The sequence below is a fragment of the Desmodus rotundus genome, chromosome 1 (genome assembly GCF_022682495.2).
Source record: "Desmodus rotundus isolate HL8 chromosome 1, HLdesRot8A.1, whole genome shotgun sequence".
NCBI lineage: Eukaryota > Metazoa > Chordata > Mammalia > Chiroptera > Phyllostomidae > Desmodus > Desmodus rotundus.
This window is the reverse complement of record NC_071387.1, coordinates 65,542,032-65,561,483: the sequence shown is the minus strand read 5'-3', so window position 1 is coordinate 65,561,483 and position 19,452 is coordinate 65,542,032. Positions and strand designations below refer to the sequence as shown.

The 19,452-nt window shown below is 37.3% G+C and overlaps 1 protein-coding gene, 1 non-coding gene and 1 pseudogene across 2 annotated transcripts in view; 2 read left to right on the top strand and 1 right to left on the bottom strand.

Annotated features, from left to right (window-relative positions):
* The window catches only part of HAUS6 (HAUS augmin like complex subunit 6), a 47,189-nt gene that overhangs the window by 23,107 nt on the left and 4,630 nt on the right, over positions 1–19,452 (top strand). Inside the window, exons 12-16 of the mRNA XM_024558337.4 lie at positions 7,301–7,382; positions 12,413–12,479; positions 12,796–12,981; positions 15,005–15,140; positions 17,816–18,856. Of these exons, the coding sequence (XP_024414105.2) occupies positions 7,301–7,382; positions 12,413–12,479; positions 12,796–12,981; positions 15,005–15,140; positions 17,816–18,856 (1,512 nt within the window). The remainder of the gene's footprint in view (positions 1–7,300; positions 7,383–12,412; positions 12,480–12,795; positions 12,982–15,004; positions 15,141–17,815; positions 18,857–19,452) is intronic.
* On the top strand, positions 12,196–12,326 carry LOC112302936 (small Cajal body-specific RNA 8). Its single transcript, XR_002974605.1, has one exon. It is a non-coding gene; the product is annotated as a small Cajal body-specific RNA 8 (non-coding RNA).
* LOC112302920 (U2 spliceosomal RNA) lies at positions 16,386–16,549 on the bottom strand (annotated as a pseudogene).

The window sequence follows — 19,452 nt, the reverse complement described above, 5'->3', positions numbered from 1 at the left end:
TCCTGCCCACCCCCTCCCTCCCACATTCCCCCCTATAGTTCATGTCCATGGGTCATACTTATAAGTTCTTTGGCTTCTACATTTCCTACACTATTCTTACCCTCCCCCTGTCTATTTTCCACCTATCATCTATGCTACTTATTCTCTGTACCTTTCCCCCCTCTCTCTCCCTCCCACTCCCCTATTGACAACCCTCCATGTGATCTCCATCTCTATGGTTCTATTCCTGTTCTAGTTGTTTGCCTAGTTTGGTCTTGTTTTTGTTTTTAGGTGTGGTCGTTAATAACTGTGAGTTTGCTGTCATTTTTACTGTTCCTATTTTTGATCTTCTTTTTCTTAGGTAACTCCCTTTAACATTTCATACAATAAGGGCTTGGTGATGATGAACTTCTTTAACTTGACCTTATCTGAGAAGCACTTTATCTTCCCTTCCATTCTAAATGATAGCTTTGCTGGATACAGTAATCTTGGATGTAGGTCCTTGCGTTTAATCTTGGGTAATGTAATTATGATGTGCCTTGGCATGTTCCTCCTTGGGTCTAGCTTCTTTGGGACTCTCTGAGCTTCCTGGACTTCCCAGAAGTCTATTTCCTCTGCCATATTAGGGAAGTTCTCCTTCATTATTTGTTCAGATAAGTTTTCAATTTTTTGTTCTTCCTCTTCTCCTTCTGGCACCCCTATAATTCGGATGTTGGAACGTTTCGAGATGTCCTTGAGGTTCCTAAGCCTCTCCTCATTTTTCCGAATTCTTGTTTCTTCATTCTTTTCTGGTTGGATGTTTCTTTCTTCCTTCTGGTCCACACCGTTGATTTAAGTCCCAGTTTCCTTTGCATCACTATTGGTTCCCTGTACATTTTCCTTTGTTTCTCTTAGCATAGGCTTCATTTTTTCATCTACTTTTCGAACAGATTCAACCAATTCTGTGAGCATCTTGATAACCAATGCTTTGAACTGTGCATCCGATATGTTGGCTATCTCTTCCTCGCTTAGTTGTATTTTTTCTGGAGCTTTGAAGTGTTCTGTCATTTGGGCCTTTTTTTTTTTTGTCTTGGCGCTTCTGTTACTTTAAGGGGTGGAGCCTTAGGTGTTCACTGGGTCGGGGTAACGCTGGTGGGTGCTGTGATGCTGTACGTGGGGGAGGGGCCGAGAGGGAGCAATGGCACCTGCCTCACTCTCCTCCGGATTTCAGTCTTTCACTCCGCTACCCACAATCAAACTGGGCCCCTCTGGTGCTGGTTCCCCAGTGGGTGGGCTTGTGCACACTCTAGGCCCCTGTGGGTCTCTCCAACGACCTCTCCTGTGAGGCTGGGAGTCTCTCCTGCTGCTGCCCCAACCCCCATGGGTGCTTTCAATCAGAGGTTTGAGGCTTTATTTCCCGGAGCTGGAGCCCTGTGTTGCGCAGTCTGCTTCGTTCCCCGCCGTTCGCCCGGTTTATCTGTGTGCGAATGTGGGGCCCTGGGGTGCTACCCGCCGCTCTGCCTGCCCCACTCTCCGCCACTCTGAGTCCGGCCCTCTGGGTTTATCTGGGTGAATGTGGGGCCGCAGGGTCTGCTAGTGGTCAGACTGCCTGCCCTGTTCGTCCCACACTCCGCCAGTCTCAGTCCCACCACGGCAACGTGAGTCCTCTCCACCCCGGTGCCCGTCTCCACCCCTCCTACCGGTCTGGATGAATGTTTATTTTGTATTTCCTTGGTGTTGGACCCCCTTGCCGTTCGATTTTCTGTCAGTTCTGGTTGTGTGAGGAGGCGCAGTGTGTCTACCTACGCTGCCATCTTGGTTCCTTCTCCTGCCCCTACTCTTTAAAAAAAAAAAAAAGAAAAGACATTGGTAGTAATTTTTAACAGTCATTGTTTTTAGCAATCACTGCCTGTTTAGATTTACCAACACTTTACTAAGTTTTTTTGATCCATATTACTTCTTTTGGTCAACTTTTTTCTTGAGAAGTATATCTAGAAGTATATCTTTTACTTTTAGTGTTGGACCCTAAATAGTAAAATCTCTTAGTTTTTCTTTTTTAAAAATATTTTTTATTTATTGATTTTGGAGAGAGAGAGAGAAACATTGTTTTGCTGTTCCACTTATTTATATGTTCATAGGTTGATTCTTACATGTGCCCTGACCAGAGATTGAACTCTCAACCTTGGCATATTGGGGTGACACTTTAACCAACTGAGCTACCTGGCTAGGGCCTAAAATTAAAATCTCTTAGTCTTTCTGGGAAGATGTCTTTTATTTTCACTTACTCCTGAATGAGAGTTGGAATGAATATAGGATTTTAGGTAGACAGTTGTTTTTCCTTAGGACTTTGATGATATGATCTCATTGCTTTCTGCCTTCTATTGTTTCTGAGACATTTGGTCTTGGTCTAATTTCCATTGATTTATAGGTAGTTAATTTTTGATGTATGGTTGCTCTTAAGACTATTTATTTTTGTCTTATGCGGGTTCATTGATATGTGTCTAAATGTAGATTTGTATTTTGCCTGTTTGGGACTTGAGTGTACTTACTTAATGTGAAGGCTCATATCTTTCTTTAGTTCTGAAAACTTATTTGCTAATATCCTTCTAATATTGCTCCTATCATTCTTTTGACCCTTTCCTTTTGTAAGTCCTATTGCTGGGACTTCTAATTCTGTCCTTCATATCTTTTTTTAAAATATATTTTATTGATTATGCTATTATAGTTGTCCTATTCCCCTCCCTTTATTCCCTTCTGCCCTGCATACCACCTCCCACCCGCATTCCCCCCCCCCCCCCCCCCCCCGCTTTAGTACATGTCCATGGGTCATACATATAAGTTTTTTGGCTTCTCCATTTCCTATACTATTTTAAACCTCTCCCTGTCTATTTTCTCTACCATTTATGCTATTTATTCTCTGTACCTTTTCCCCCTCTCTCCCACTCGCATTCCCCTGCTGATAACCCTCCCTGTGATCTCCATTTCTGTGATTCTATTCCTGTTCTGGTTGGTTGCTTAGTTTGTTTTTGCTTCTGTATTTTTTTAGGTTTGGTTGTTAATAGTTGTGAGTTTGTTGTCATTTCACTGTCCATATTTTTGATCTTTTTCTTAGATAAGTCCCTTTAACATTTCATATAATGAGGGTTTGGTGATGATGAAGTCCTTTACTTGACCTTATCTGGGAAGCACTTTATCTGCCCTTCCATTCTAAATGATAACTTTGTTGGGTAGAGTAAACTTGGTTGTAGGTCCTTGCTTTTCACTACTTTGAATACTTCTTTCCAGCCCCTTCTTTCCTGCAAAGTGTCTTTAGAGAAATCAGCTGATAGTTTTCTGGGAACTCCTTTGTAAGTAACTATCTCCTTTTCTCTTGCTACTTTTAAGATTCTCTCCTTCTCTTTAATCTTGGCTAATGTAATTATAATGTGCTCTTTCTCTTCTCCTTCTGGCACCCCTATGATTCAGATGTTGGAATGTTTAAAGTTGTCATGGAGGTTCCTAAGTCTCTTCTTCTATTTTTGAATTCTTGTTTCTTCATTCTGTTCCGGTTGAATGTTTATTTCTTCCTTCTGGTCCAAATCATTGATTTTAGTCCTGGTTTCCTTCTTGTCACTGTTGGTTCCCTGTGTGTTTTCCTTCATTTCACTTTTTGTAGCCTTCATTTATTCCTCTATTTTGCAACCATACTCAACCAATTCTGTGAGCAGCCTGATTACCAGTGTTTTGAACTGTGCATCAGGTAGGTTGTAGTCTTCATAGCTTAGTTGTATTTTTTCTGGAGTTTTGATCTGTTCTTTCATTTGGACCATTTTTTGGTCTCGGTATGCCTGTTATGTAGGGGCAGAGCTGTAGGTATTTACCAGGGCAGGACAATCCACCTTGCTGTGTTGTGGCATTATGTGGGGGAGGAGTCTGAGAGGGAACAGTGCCGCTTGTTCAGCTCTCAGGCTTTGAGTCACTCCTGCTGCTACCCATAAGCAAGTTGGGCCCTTCTGGTGCTGATTCCCGGGTGGGTGGGTTTGTGTATGTTCTAGGACCCTGTAGGTCTCTCCAGTGAACTCTCCTGTGAGTCTGGGAGTTTCTTCTGCTGCCTCAACCCTCACTGGTTTTTTTCAGTCAGAGGCTTTCAGGCTTTCTTTCCCCATCCTGCAACCCATGGCTTGCGTGGTCTGTCTCACTCCCCAGTTGTCCCTCCTGGTTTATCCTCATGCAAACATGGGACTGCCCAGTCTGTGAGCCACCGCCTTGCTGTGAGTCCTCTCCACCTGGCTGCCCATCTCCGCCCCTCCTACCGGTTTGGGTGAATGTTTCTTTAGCTCCTTGGTTGTTGGACTTCCATACAGTTTGATTTTTTGTCAGTTCTGGTTGTTTTTTTTTTTTTTAATTTGTTCTTGTTCTTCTTAAGGTTGTGCAAGGAAGCACAGTGTGTCTACCTACACCTCCATCTTGGCCGGAAGTCTGTCATTCATATATCTTAATATAGCCTTCACTCTCTCAGATCCCACCCAGTCTGAGTGACCTGAGATGATGTTTCTTTGTAACTCTGCGTTGCATTATGGGTATTTTGGATCTCTCTTATGGTTGAGTAATTGTGGTATCTCTTTAATCAGGTTTAATTTTCTTTTTGATCTGTCCATTTAGTATTGAGCTTTCATGAATGCACTTCCCATTTGCTTTTTTTTTTTTTTTTTTGTCAAAACTGCCTGTTTCTCATGGTGTCATCGTATTTTATTATGGCTCCTTTTTTTTTTCCCCCCTGGTCATTTAAAATATACTGATTTTGCCCTGCTCAGGTAGTTCAGTTGATTAGAGCAGTGTCCTGATATAACAAGGTTGAAGTTTTAATGTCTGGTCAGGGCACATACAGGAAATCAACCAATTAATGCATGAATAAGTGGAACAACAAATCGATATTTCTCTCTCATTCTCTCTCTCCTCCTCCCTCTCTCTCAAATCAGTATATAAAAATTTTAAAAAGTACTGATTTTATCTTTGTCAATTTTTGTAATCTCTGTATTTCAGGTACTTCTGCTTCTGTATTCTCTGCCTGCTAATTTTCATGGTGGTTTGCTTCCTATTGATTATTATCTCAATGTCAGTGGGTCTCCCCACCTCTGGAGGAGTCATTCACGTGGGCCCTGAATTGTAGAAGGGTCTCTACAGCATGGCTAAGGGTCCCAGGTGTTTTGTTTGAGCTAGACCAGTTCATCCCTTTGGTTTGGGATTCCTACAACAAGTAGCCAGCATGTTTGGATGTCATACCTCCTTTTGAGTAGACTAGGTTTTACATTTCCTTTCTTCTTTTCTCCCTTCCTTTATTCCTCCTTCACTCTTCCGGGACTCCAGATAGACGCAAGCTTCTCCGATATTGCCCTGTTCCAGTTGGCAGAATTTTTATAATTCCCTTTTTAGGGGCAGGGCAGCCTTTATAGCATGCTGCTTTATGGCACTCTCTCAGATCCCACCCAGTCTGAGTGACCTGTGATGATGTTTCTTATTACCATGTAGGTGTTAAGTCTCCGGTGGTCAGTCCCTGGAGCCTGCCTCATTGAGCCTTCATTTCTCAGTGTGAGAAAACCATGCTGATCATGCTTTCTATCTTTGGTTCTCGAATGTGATGATTTTTGTTTTTCTTCAGGACAATCCTTTTTTTCCTTTACGTTTTATTTAGCAATTGTAGTATGTTCATGGTAGTAGTCAATGTCTGCTTCATCTTGGTGTGCTTTGTAGTGGTGAGTTCAGTTTTGTTTTTCCCCCTCAATGCCCTATTATGTCTGTCCCCTCCTTTGCTAGCCTCACATCTTAAGGGCTGTAGGTTAGTTTTTGTCATTTGTTGCCTATAATCGTATTGTGATTAGCACTACTCTTCCTCCAGTGTTCTATTCCATATTACAGTGGCTCTCAATGGTCTTTCTGTAATATAAATATGATCCTTTTCATCTCTAAGTATAATACATGTCAGTATATTCAACTTCCTATCACCTGTCACCTTTTAGGAAAAAAAGAAAGAAAAAAGCTCTAGATGCCTTTTTACTTAGCAATTCTACCTTATAAACTTTCTTATATACCAGAACAAATGTGTGTCAACTCTTCCTACCACCATCAGATGGTGTTTATAGTTGGTGCATAGTCATTTTAGTTTATGGTTGTCTATTAAGTTTGTGGTATATTTGTATTTGTGCTCATTTTTGGAATATTTTATAAATCTCAGTAATTCCATCATAATTAGTAGCAGCAAAAGCATGGTATTGAAAATGTTATAAGGCAGCATACCATTATGATGGATTAAAAGGAAAACTTTACGTAGTGTACAACTTTATGTTGGCTTCTTATATAGTAATACTTTGGACACATGTATAAATGATCTTTCAGAAGCTTACATGTTGAAAAAAGAGGAACCCCTGGAATCCTGTGTAATCTAGCAATGGCTTTCCTCATCAGTTTCATTTCTTACCATGCTTCCACTAGATGATACTGTATGCTCTTGCATATACCAGACTTGTTTTTTATTCTCTTAATACTTCATGTTCCCCTAGTCTGGGTCAGATGCTTTTCTGCCTCATTGCATTCTGTATATACCAATGTCATAATACTATAGCAATATACCACAATTACATACTCACCAATAGTCTTTTCTTTTTTTTAAGATTTCATTTATTTATTTTTAGAGAGAGGGGAATGGAGGGAGAAAGAGAGGGAGAGAAACATCAGTGTGTGGTTGTCTCTCATACGCCCCCTACTAGGGACTTGGCCTGAAACCCAGGCACGTGCCCTGACTGGGAATTGAACTGGTGACCCTTTGACTCACAGGCTGGTGCTCAATCCACTGAGCCACACCAGCCAGGATGTCACCAGTAGTTCTTCCTACACTAACTCCTTGAAGGCAGGTCTCCATCTTTCTTCCATTGTTAATACAGTAATGGCACATAATTCTTCAATGCTATGTTGAAGAGTAAGTACGTAGGTTGACTAATGTCATAGATGGTGGGCTGGAATATGCCAAGAACTATTATCTTTTTGGTTTTGCTGATTTATATGGTAATTGCATGATCTGTGTACTTAAACATGAAGCATGGCTATATAATGCTGGAGAAATATGGACTATCCGTTTGGAAATAGTATGAACTATTAATCTTTTTAGAAAGGCTATTAATAGATATTCTTTGTTACTGTCCTGCCTATCACTTTATACTTAACAATTGAATAATTATCTTTTCCTACTATCATTCATATTATTTTTATTTTTGTGTTTTCTACTGTTTAGAAGTTGTAGACTTTCAAGAGATCCCTAATATTAGAATATAAAAAATAATTAGAGTAATTAATTTTTCTATTCCTTTAGATACACCTAAGCAGCATAACCAGGAAAATGATTGCAGAAGAGCCAGTAATGTATTGGAAACTGTATATGATTTAAACAACAGGTAAAACAAAACTGATTTTCATATTGATTTTTTTCTCTTTATTGTTTTTAAGTCCCATCTTTAGCCAGTTTCCATGCTTCTCTACTGTGGAATAGTTCATAATTTTCTTCTCTGAATCAGATAGTATTTTCCCACTGCACATCTACATTTTCAAAAGAGTCAACATTTCTGATACATGGGCATTTTTTTCCCTTCTTTTCTGTGTCAAAATGTTGGGATTCATGGGAATCATCTAATTTTTGAAGAAAAAATATATGGAAATCTTCCAATACAAGTTTGGAGATTTTTGTCTTTTTGCATCTGTAAGTTTATTTGAAACCACTTGTAGCTGTTGACTAAATCCAAGAGTAGGGACCTTTGAGATTATCTACTTGGTAGTTTTTGGCCTGTGTTCTGCAGCATCCTCTGGTTCTATGGATTGAACCTAATTCAGCCTGGTGGGAGTCCATCCTTTCCCACTTCAACCTGAGCAGCTTGCTCTTTTATCTGCATTATATATTGAGGTTTTTGCTTGCTATTTGATAAAAAGAGTTCCATTCTTTATAAAAAATGAAAGCCTCCTGATTCAATCAAATCATAGAATTTAACATGTGAAAAAACAGAACCTATTTAATTTGTTGTAACTTCTTTCAGAAGTATTCTTATTTTCTTTATTGTCTGTTTTCTCTGTTACCCATTTTGGCTCTTGAAACTGATGCTGGATTATATAAGCAAAAATCTTTGAGCTAAATGTGTGTAATCCATTTAGGGAATAGAGTTGTTTTTTTATTAAAACCAAGCATTATTAAGTAGCAATCAAATACAGATATGCTAAACATATATTTTATTTATATTTTTATGATTACCCTTTGCCCTAAATAGGTGTCTTTCAGTCCAGATTGCCCCATAAATGAGACACAGATATGGAAACAACAATTCTTATGAAAATTTTAAAAGGAAATTCTAAACTTCAAATGCATTGAAGCCCTCTTTATTATATATACTCTTAGTAAATTGAAACACCATAACAAGGGTCAAACTTCCACACTAGTTCCCTCTTATTGGCAGTTGCAGTTACCTGCAATCATGTTTCAAAAATATTAAATGGAAATTTCCAGAAATGAATGATTCATAATTTAAAATTTTTGCCATTTTGAGTAGTGAGATGAAATCTAAGGTTGTTCTGCTCTGTCTTGCCTGGGATGTGAATTGGCCCTTCATCCAGTGTATCCATGCTGTATATGCTGCTCAGCCATTAGTAGCTGTCTCGGATATCAGATCAATGTTGTGGTGTCACAGTTCTTGTATTCATATGACCCTTATTTTACTTAATAATGGCCCCAAGGTACAAGAATAGTGATACTGGCAATTCGTATATGCAGATGCTGTCATGTGCTTCCTTTAAGTGAAAAGATATATACATACACACACACATATATATATATATATGTTGTATATAAAACATAGTACATACAGGGTTTAAGTCTATCTGTGGTTTCAGGCATCCACTGGGGGTCTTTGCATCCCCCGTGGATAAGGTGGGGATCCTACTGTATGTGACATTGAACTATTGGTAGTTTCTTCTGCAGTAATATTCTGGTTCACAGGAGTCAGGACTACTTGTGGGAGAATTATATTTTTATTCTTAGATCTGGGTGTGGTGTTGATGTTGAGTAAAGAAACATAATGAAATTCTCTGTGAAGACCTTTCATTAAAGAAACAGTAAACTTGTTGGGCTTATGCATTTTACCCCCTTATTACAATTGTTCTTAAAGCATGCTTGTGGGGAGGAGTTGGTGCTTCCCAATTTTAATCATGTTTTTGGTTTATCTTACCATGGGAGAGCACATTAAATATTTTGATTAAAGTCTCTCACTGAACTAAAGGTTGATGGAATTAGTTGATTAGTTCATAAATCAGATTTTGTTTATGAACTCCATTGAACCTCAAGATTCTTTCCAAAGTAGAATTTTGTACTAAGGTGTACTATTAGAACTCTACAGGAGCCAGACTTAGCCTCCCCATCCCCTAATTTAATTCAAATCAATTCTCTTAATATGAGAAAAAGAAATTGTATTAAATATATTTTGATTTCCACTTTTGTCCTCTTCCAATCGCCTGGATCTTCTAGTTATCTTTAGATACTTTAATTATAGGTTGGGATTTTGAAAGGAGGTAGGCGAAGGCTTTTGGTGATGAGGGATAAATGCTTAATGGAATATAAAAGAATATTACTGCTTGATAGCAGAAGACAGTATTGTTATTGGGATGTGGAAATAAACTTGTTCCTCAGAATTCTTTACCGTAAATGGTATTTTGTAATAAAACATTTAATTAGTAATGTGTAATGTAGGTAGACTGTCCTTAAAGTAATACCTTTTTTTGCATGTAGTTCAGCTACTATACTAAATATTTTATTGGTATCATATCGGTATCAATGTAGTTAATTGGGAAATTCAGATGTGGATATGATCAATACAACTGCTCAATTAAAAACCTGAAACGAATGTAGTTTTTAGAATAATTGTGTTATTAGCCTTTCCACATGGAGTTGTCATTCACAGGTACTAAAATACAGTGTTCTCCATAAATCTCATGCTGGTTTTGTTCAGTGATTTGATGGAGGCTTCACCATACTTAAAGCCAGAATTCAGTGACTGATGATGCCTTTGTTGTACACTGTGGACACTAACTTTCTTTGCCCTGTTTTTTGGAAGGGAGGGTTTCATGATGTTTCTAGTGGTGGTGATGCAATTCTTTTTAGACTTTTAACCTCTAGAGTTTCTTCTTTACTGCTTTTCAAAGATAGGGCAGTGTAATATTGCATGACTGTCAACTAAACATCCTGAGTCTTAGAAATTGAATTCCACACTCTGGCTAGTGTGGCTCAGTTGGTTTGGAGTGTCATCCCGTAGACCCAAAGGTTGTGGGTTTGATCCTCAGTCGGGGCAAGCATGGGAAGTAGCTGATTGATGTTTCTCACAGGGGCGTTTCTTTCTCTCTCTCCTTTTCCCTTCCTCTTTTGCTAAAAGCAGTGGGAAAATGTCCTCAGATGAAGATAAAAAAAACCCCAAGGAACCCAAGGAACTCGAATTCTGTGAATTCCAATATTATAGCTTTCTCTTTTTATAATTCTATTTATTACTTCTGTTAATTTTAGAGATATTATAACGAGAGTAAATGAAAATGAAAAAGTAATAGCTAAAATTTCTAAAAAATCACTTGTCAGATTATTTCAAGTTCTTTTTTTAGGCTTTCTTTACAATCATAAATTTAGTTCTAATCAAAGCATGCATATGGTCTTACATTCTAAAGCACAAAATTTTAGCATAAATGCAGGGTTTTTTAGCACGTATGTATGTTTACTTAACATTATATTACCAATTTTCATTTATAATGGCTTTGTAACATTTTATTAGTTTTAAACTTACGTTCTCAAAAATTTTTACTACTGTAAAAGGCATGCCAACTTTTTTTTTCCCTTTTGGAAGTGCTCTTTCCTTAGGATAAATTCCTACAATGGGATCAATACCCTTTTGATCTGTTACAGTGTTAGAATTTCATGGGTCTCAGCTTTAGCCTGGCAAGTAGATAGATAGTAAGTACTGAGCCAGGACTGCTTTAAAGTTGTGTTAGATTGAGATACCATTGTTAACTAATTGCATGTTATCAATTCTGAAATGAGAGAAGATACAGAATATATTTCCATTTTTCTCTATTATGAGGCTCTGCACAAATGATTGAAATAGAAAAATTTGATGGCATTTGTAGAACCTCATCCTCAAGTGACATGTATTCATTGATGATTAGTCAGTCTGTCAATCAGTTACTAATATGTATTGCACTACCAAGTACTAGGTACTGTGTTAGCTCCTGGGAATAGCCTTTGCAAAGACGAAGACTTTTCTTCAAGGAGCCTCACCCTCTTGTGATGGCATCTTAGTTGCCTTGGTGCATAGATTGCTGGCTCTGTTTCACAGGGCTTTTGATCATTTTAATGTTGAGCTTTTTTTAAAAATTAAGAAAAAATTGCATTTAGATAGTTAATTTTTTGCTTTTGCTATCTAGATTATATCCTGTTGAGGCAAAGCTGAAGCTTGAACAATATCACTGATTTTGAATTGTTTGGAAGGTAGATAATTCCAAGAAGGGCATATTTGAAAAAGTTTGAAAAAAGCATATTTGCTATTTCACAAAATATTTGCAAAGCTGTTAATTTTATACTTCTGGCTATGAACAAAAAGTAAAACAGTGACATGGTTGATGTTGAAAAGTGATCTCTGGTAATCCTGCCTTTCATTTAACCTAGAATAGAAGAACTTTTGACCACGAGCAAACCCAGTCCATGATTGAATTTGAAATGTTTTTCCGAAATGAAGATAAATAGTTAAAGTTATCATTGCTTTAAAGGCTTCAGAAACTTAATGACTTATTTTATAATTATAATGAAAAGGTGCATACGTTTTTTATGTTTATTTAAGGGGTAAGAGAATCTTAAGAGATTAAGGAATACTATGTATAGAATGCAGCAAACTGAAATTGAATAACCTTATTGTAAGTGTGATGTATTTGCTATAGAGCAAAATTCAGCAAAAGATATACTGATTTTAGACATGAAATGTCAAGAGAATCTTAAAGGAAAGTCACTGCTACAATGAAATTCTGTGACCTGAAGACTGAGGACATTGTAATAATGCTATTCTAATTAATTGAATTTTCAATTTATTCTTGCCCTGTACTCAAGTTTTTGAGTGTTCACCTAGTTATTTAACCCTTGTAAAAAAAATGCTTTTGACTTAAAATGTATAGCAAGTAAGACAAATACTCATCGTTTGGGAGGCTGATACACAAATTAGGCTGCAGTATTGCTCTAATTGTCACTATACCTCCCTATAGTAAACTGCCTTTTGATGACCGGGACGAATTGAGTGAAATCGTAACGGACAGATACGGGGCAGACAGGTTTTTTTTTTTAGAATATTCAGATACATAAAGCGAATGGAACTCATTCCTACTCGTAACGTGGATTTGTTACCTTTTCTTCTTTTAGCCCTGCTTCTTTCCTGTTGCAGCCAGTTTCATCATCAGATAGAAACAGTGTTACAGTATTTGAAAAGGTATATTTAAAAACAAGTTTTCATTAATTCTGGTCATACTAACTTATGATAAAATATTATTTATTTTTGTTGATACCCCAATTAAATTAAAATTTTATTTTCACCTTTCCCAGTATTTGCACATTATGTACTCTTTCTGTTCACACATTCCCTGTTGCTTCTAAATGGGGATATTGGAATTATTTAATTGTACCACTGAACATATAATTTCCCAGTAATGTTAATAAACTTTTATAGATTCATGATAACACAAGAACCTCTAATGAAAGTCAAGCATGATTATTAAGGTTTTAACATTATATGTCTATTTTTTCAGGACTTGAAGATGAGAACATCTAGTGAGAAAAATGAACCAATTTCTAAGAAAACACCAGAGTATGAAGGGGAAGATGTTCCATCATCATATGTTGCAAAGAATACAGAGAACAGTGCATTTGAAGAGCCTCTGCCTGTTAAAAAAATCGATCCATTCCAAAAAGAACAAGATCATCTGGCAGAAGAGGTTAGAAAAAGATTGTAACAAGGATATCGAAAGATCTGTTATTTTCTCTATAGCTTTGTGATTAAAACAGACGTACAGTAAATTATTGATTTACTGGGGGAAATTTGGTAAAGGAGGTCACAGATAATCAAAATTCTAGTTAAAGCAAAAATGGTGCTCCCCAAAAGTAGAAATATTTCACTAGAAATATAAATTTATTCAGTTAAGCTTACATCCATGGTTTAGAACTCATGTCCCATCCTATAAATATCCAAAAGTATAAAAATAATACATGTATGATATTGTTGGAGTTAATCATTATATCTCAGTTGTTTGATAAGTATACCCAATGGTACTATATTAAAATACTCCATGAATATTGTCTCTTCTTTAGCTGAGCATCCTCTTTTTTTTGAATATTAGAACAAAGATTGCAATATCATATTATCACTGAGTGAAGGACTTTGTCCTGCTTTCTAAGTATTTAAAAAATAATTCAGTGTGTCATTGGTTTTGATCTAGGTTTTCCTAATACTGTTATACTTTTTATTGGCAAGTGACCACATACTACCACTACTGCTCAGTACTGTTACAGAACTCAGTTTACACAAATTAAATACTCAAGCCCTTCTCTAATGTTATTTTTATTAGTATCCCACAATGTCACTTAGCTACTCTATTCCTGAGAGACTGAAAGAAAAATTTGGTTTAGTACATATTACTTTGGGTATTAGAGTTCCCTCCTTTATCTCAATTCTGATCAAAGTAAATGAATATTGTTCAAATAAGAGAGCTGGATGTCAGACATTTTTCTTGTTTGTAACATGAGGAGATTGGAGCAGTTTTATGGTTGCTAAATGTTTTAGAAGATTTTATTTATTTACTTTTAGAGAGAAGGGGAGGGAGAGAGAAAGAGAGGGAGAGAAACATCAGTGTGGGAGAGAAACATCGATCATTTGCCTTTTGCATGTCCACAACTGGGAACCTGGCCTGCTACCTAGGCATGTGCATTGAAATTGAACCAGCAACCTTTTGGTTCATGGCCTGATGCTCAATCCACTGAGCCACACCAGACAGGGCTCTAAATATTTTTAAATCCCTGAAGTTAGATTGTTTTCTTTGTTATTTGATTACACTAAAGAAAGGATGGTCAGTCTTTTTTTTCTTTCTTGATATGGAAGAAAAGGCACATTTTCTGGTTAAAAGAATTTATGGTAGTAGTAGAAAGGGATGGGATGAAAGAGGAGAGTCCTAAAATCTCATAAAGCTCTGAAAATAAAGTGAAATGAATCTTATTTAATAGTGTTTGTGACAAGGAATATTTAGTGTTTGAGTTCCAAAAAGCCATCTCTTTTCATGGGGGAGGGTAAATGCAGGTCAATTTGATTATGGCTGTTGTAAATTGACTTTTTAGGGATTTCTAGGGGCAGATATTTTAATTTGCATATTTTTGGTTTTTTTCTGGTTTTATTCACTTTTAATTAATATGGAGTGCTATTTTCATATTGTATACTTTGTTTTCTCTATTTTAGAGTGTATGTATGCCTTATTCACTAATTTGTATTTGATAATGAGGTCTCTGGCAAAGAAATACGTTGTCAGAATATATTCTTTTTATTAATAGAAGTGTTACTGTCCAAATGGTGTATAATTAAGAATCTGCTTGCTTTGCAACTAGCCATTTTAGTAGATACAGAGTTGTCGGGCTCAGTGGTGTGTCACATAGTTTAGTTTTTGGTCACTATGTAGTCAGAACTCCAAATCTTCCTGAGTAAAATGGTTCTTATCTTTTCTCTACATTGTAATGGGATATCCATTTAAGATAAGGAAGGAAATAGTTTTGTGTCTGATTTCACCTTAAAGGATTGTGCCTAGTCTGTGAGTATCTGGGAGATACACTGTTGACCTTACTTTTGTGTGTTCTGCAAAGAGAAAGGCTGCTGACCAGGAAGTGCTTTCTGTTATTATCAGGGCTTTTGTTGTATTCTACCAGTGGGCTTAATTTCTGAGTAATTTTTGCTTTACTTTTTCTTTCCTGTTTTAGGTTGCAAGGACAGTTTTATCTGATTCACCACAGCCCTCTACGGGAAAAGAAGTGAAATTAGAGGAACTAATTGACTCTTTAGTTTCTAACCCATTCTTAACAAGGAATCAAATTCCCCGAACTCCAGAAAACCTGAGTAAGTTAGTAATGCTTCCTATCAGTTGTTTTCTTTTTTAGACATTACTATTATTATTAGAACCATGGTGTGACAAATCTGGAAGCTTGCTTTAAAACTCTTTATATCTTCAAGTTTAGTGGCAAAGGCTCTTTATTTGTTTTGATATAAGGGACTTTTACTGAAATATTATATGGGCGCACTCTCACTTACATGGCAGTCCTCTTCAGCAGGATTACTTTGCCCTGATAGTGTACAATTGTGTTTTTTGTCTTACTAGGCTTTTTCCTGGAAACTATTTTAGTTGATCACTTTAAAAAAATTCTCTGCCTCTACATCTGATGTGTGATCAACATTTATAGAGACTGTGATCTCTTAGTTAACAGTCAGCAGCAGCAGCCAAAAACTATGTGTTCAGAGATCTTTTCTACCCCTCCTAAGCTAGCCAGCATGCTCAGTACTTTTTTTTTATAACCTATAATTTGTGTAGGTAAACTTCTGATACTGTCCTTAGGTAGGCATATAATCCTGGCTGAGTGATTAAATATAATTTCCGTTTTGCTGCTAGAAATGATATAATCAAGTTTAAATTGATTTAATTCAGGTGGAACCTAGCCACAGCCTGATGGTGGTTGGCAAAAGATAGCCTATGAACCAAATGTGGCCTGCCCTGTGTGTTTTTGTAAATAAAGTTGTAGTAAACATAACCTTGCTCATTTATTGACATATTGCTTATGGATACTTTCATACCTTCATGCTACAATGGCAGAGTTGAATACTTGCCACAGACCTAATGGCCTGCAAAACGTAAAATGTTACTATCTGGTCCTTTACAGAAAAAGTTTGCTGAACCCCGGCCAAAATATCTTTTTTTTTTTCCTTAAGATCTTATTTATTTATTTTTAGAGAGAGGGGAAGGGAGGGAGAGCAAGAGGGAGAGAAACATTGATGTGCGAGAGATACATCAATAGGCTGCCTCTCGCATGCCCCCAACTGGGGACCTGGCCTGCAACCCAGGCATATACACTGACTGGGAATCGAACCAGCAACCTTCAGTTCACGGGCTGGCACTCAATCCACTGAGCCACACCAGCCAGGACTTTTTTTTCCATTTTTTTTTAGAATTTATTTATTTATTTTTAAAGAGGGGAAGGAAGAAAGAGAGGGGGAGAAACATCAATGTGTGGTTGCCTCTTGTGCTCCCTACTGGGGACCTGTCCAGTAACCCAGGCATGTATCCTAGACTGGGAATCGAACCTACGATCCTTTGGTTTGTAGGCTGGCGCTCATTCCACTGAGCCACACCAGCCATGGCAATACCTTTTTTTAAAAAAAGATTTTCTTCATTAATTTTTTTAGAGAGAGGAGAAGGGAGGGAGAGATCATTAATTTTTTTACACTTGATCTTAGCCAAAAGGCCGAGAAGCGATCATTCATTAATTTTTTTAGAGAGAGGAGAAGGGAGGGAGAGAGGTAGAAAGAGAGTGAAACATCCATGCATGAGAGAAACACTGATCGGGTTGCCTTGCCTGTTGAATGCCCCTACCTGGACACCTGGCCTTCAACCCAAGCTTGTGTCCTGACCAGGAATCAAACCAGGGACCTTTTGGTTTGTGGGACAATGCCCAACCCCCTGAGCAATACCAGTTAGGACCAAATGTCTTTTTGATACTTACATTTGTATGTGCTGTGTGAAAGTATATGCACATTGCAGGAACAGCTTTGTTATTGGGTTGGCCAAAATGTGTTTTTCCCATAAAATAAATGATACATTTTTCATTTTCACCAATAACATTATTGATTTGGATATTTTGAGTATGTTGGCTATCCCCTTCTATTGGCTTCTAGTGGGTAGAGGCCACGGGTGCTGCTAAACATCTTGCAGTGCATAAGACAGACCTCCAGCAAAGAATTATGTGGCCAAAATGTCAATAGTACCAAGAAACTGCAAACCATTTTTGACACGTCCGATCAGTCACAGCACCTTCTCCATACACTGCACAAATCTTTTTTTGCATTTCAGTTGTATTTTTACCTTTCTTTTTAAAAAAAAAAAAAAATTATTTATTTATTTTAGAAAAGGGAGGGGAGGGAGAAAAAGAGGGAGAGAAACATCAATGTGTGGTTGCCTGTCATGTGCCTCCCACCAGGGACTGGGCCTGCAACCCAGGTGTGAGCCCTAGACTGGGAATCGAAGTGGCGACCCTTTGATTCACAGGCTGGCACTCAATCCACTGAGCCACACCAGCTAGGGCATATTTTTACCTTTCTTGAAATAATAAAGCATAATAAGTCAAAAATGTTGCATATTTTCTTCCATCTTTAATATTAAAATGGCTACAGATATTCACTAATTTTGATAAGTTTTTTTAAATGTATGCTGATATGACAGTTGTCACAATACAGTCTCACAAAATTGTTTTGAATGAAGTTAAAGACAACTAAGCACTACTAGAGCATTCATATGGAAAAATAAATGAATTTTTTGGCCAACCCAATATTTGTGGGTAATCATTTGGAGATGAAGTCCTTTGATTTTTTGGGCTTTGCTATGTTGTGGAACCTTGTCATCTATCCATCATATCTATGGGACATATACTTAGTAGTTTTATCTTGACCACTAAAAATGACATTCTTAATTGCATGCTATGTTTGGGAATATTAGTAAATTGTGTTTTCCCCCTTTATTTAATTAGTCAGTGATATTAGGAGCTCATGGAGAAAAGCTGTTGAAATGGAAGATAACCAAAGTACAGAACCAATTCAAATGGATACTGAACATAAAGAAGGTTTGCCAGAATCCTTACCTGCGCATAACCAAGGAGAATTTAGCATGGCCAGTTGTTTCTCAACAACCTCTGTATCTGATTATAGCCATTCTTATTTGCCTGAAGAAAAAGTTGTTTCAGATTCCATCAAGTGTGTGCCTCAGAAACATTTGGTGACCAGTCACGTAGGTGAACCAACAACACAATATCAGTCAGATATGTTAAATAAGAAAATCTTTTGCAACCAAGATTTGGAGTGTGCGACTTTACAGAACAGGCTTCTAGAAACTCGCCAAACGGAGACATTCTCCCCTGCTGTAAGCAATAGGAGAGGCGTGATAGGTAGGAATGAAGGTGGTGAGTATATTAAAATATCAGACTACTCTCAAGGTTCTTACAAAGAACCTTCTAGACATAAAAGTATGTTATGGAACTCTTTTCAAGTATCAAGTGGAATTAGTTCCAGCAGTTTTAAGGATATTGACTTTAGTATATTACATGAAACGCTTCCAGAAGAAGTTGGTCACTTAAGTCTTAATAGCTCCAGTAGTACAGAGGCCAATTTTAAACAGGAATCAGTTAGCCCAGTGCACAGTGGTATTTTCCCAGAAGATGTGGGAGAAAGACAGACGCCTCCAAAATCAGACTCCAGTTTACAAGCTATTTATAGTAGATATGAGGCTCTGAAAAAATCTCTTATCAAGAAAAGGGAAGAAACTTATGTCTCTAATTCTGAAACGCCTGAAAGGCACAAACCAGAATTGAGCCCTATTCCTCAAAACATGCAAACAGATGATATGCTTAACTCTTTGGACACTCAGGATTTGCACACTGATTATACAAAACCATCTTTACGCATGTCCCTTGGTGAAAGAAAACGGTCTCTTTCACCACTAATTAAGTTTTCTCCAGTGGAAGAAAGATCGACGACCACGATACCATTAGGAGAACTTCTACCTAATTTAAAAGGTAAGATTAAATAGACCTGTGCATGTTAACTTGGTGAAGTTTTCTCTCAACTTTTCATTGAAATAGTACACAATGAATGCTACATGATATTTATTAACATGACAAAATATGCTGCTTATTCTTTCGGTTAGTACAGGAATAGTGTACCAATCACCATTGTGGGTACTTTCAGAATCTCCAGTGATATGTATGTAGTTTACAATTGCTGTGGGACAGGGCTGGAAAATAAAGCCAAAAACCTGGAACCTATTGCTTTTGTAATACAAACTAGTGAAAATAAATTTTATCAAAATCTTCCATCTGACTCAAAAAGAAACAAACAAAAACAAAAAAATCTTGGCTAGCAGAAGATGGTTCTAAAAAAGTTGAGAAACCCTACGTTAAATGCCATTTTTGTAATAATATAATATTTGTGATCTGCTTTGAAGTAAATTTGGTGGGAGTAAGGTGATAAAAACAGGTTAGTGTGTTAGTTTCCTAGGGCTGCCATAACAAAGTATAACAAACTGGGCAGCTTAAAACAGAGATTTATTGTCTCTGCAGACAATAAATTCTGGAGGCTAGAAAACAGCATTAAGGTATTGGCAAGACACATG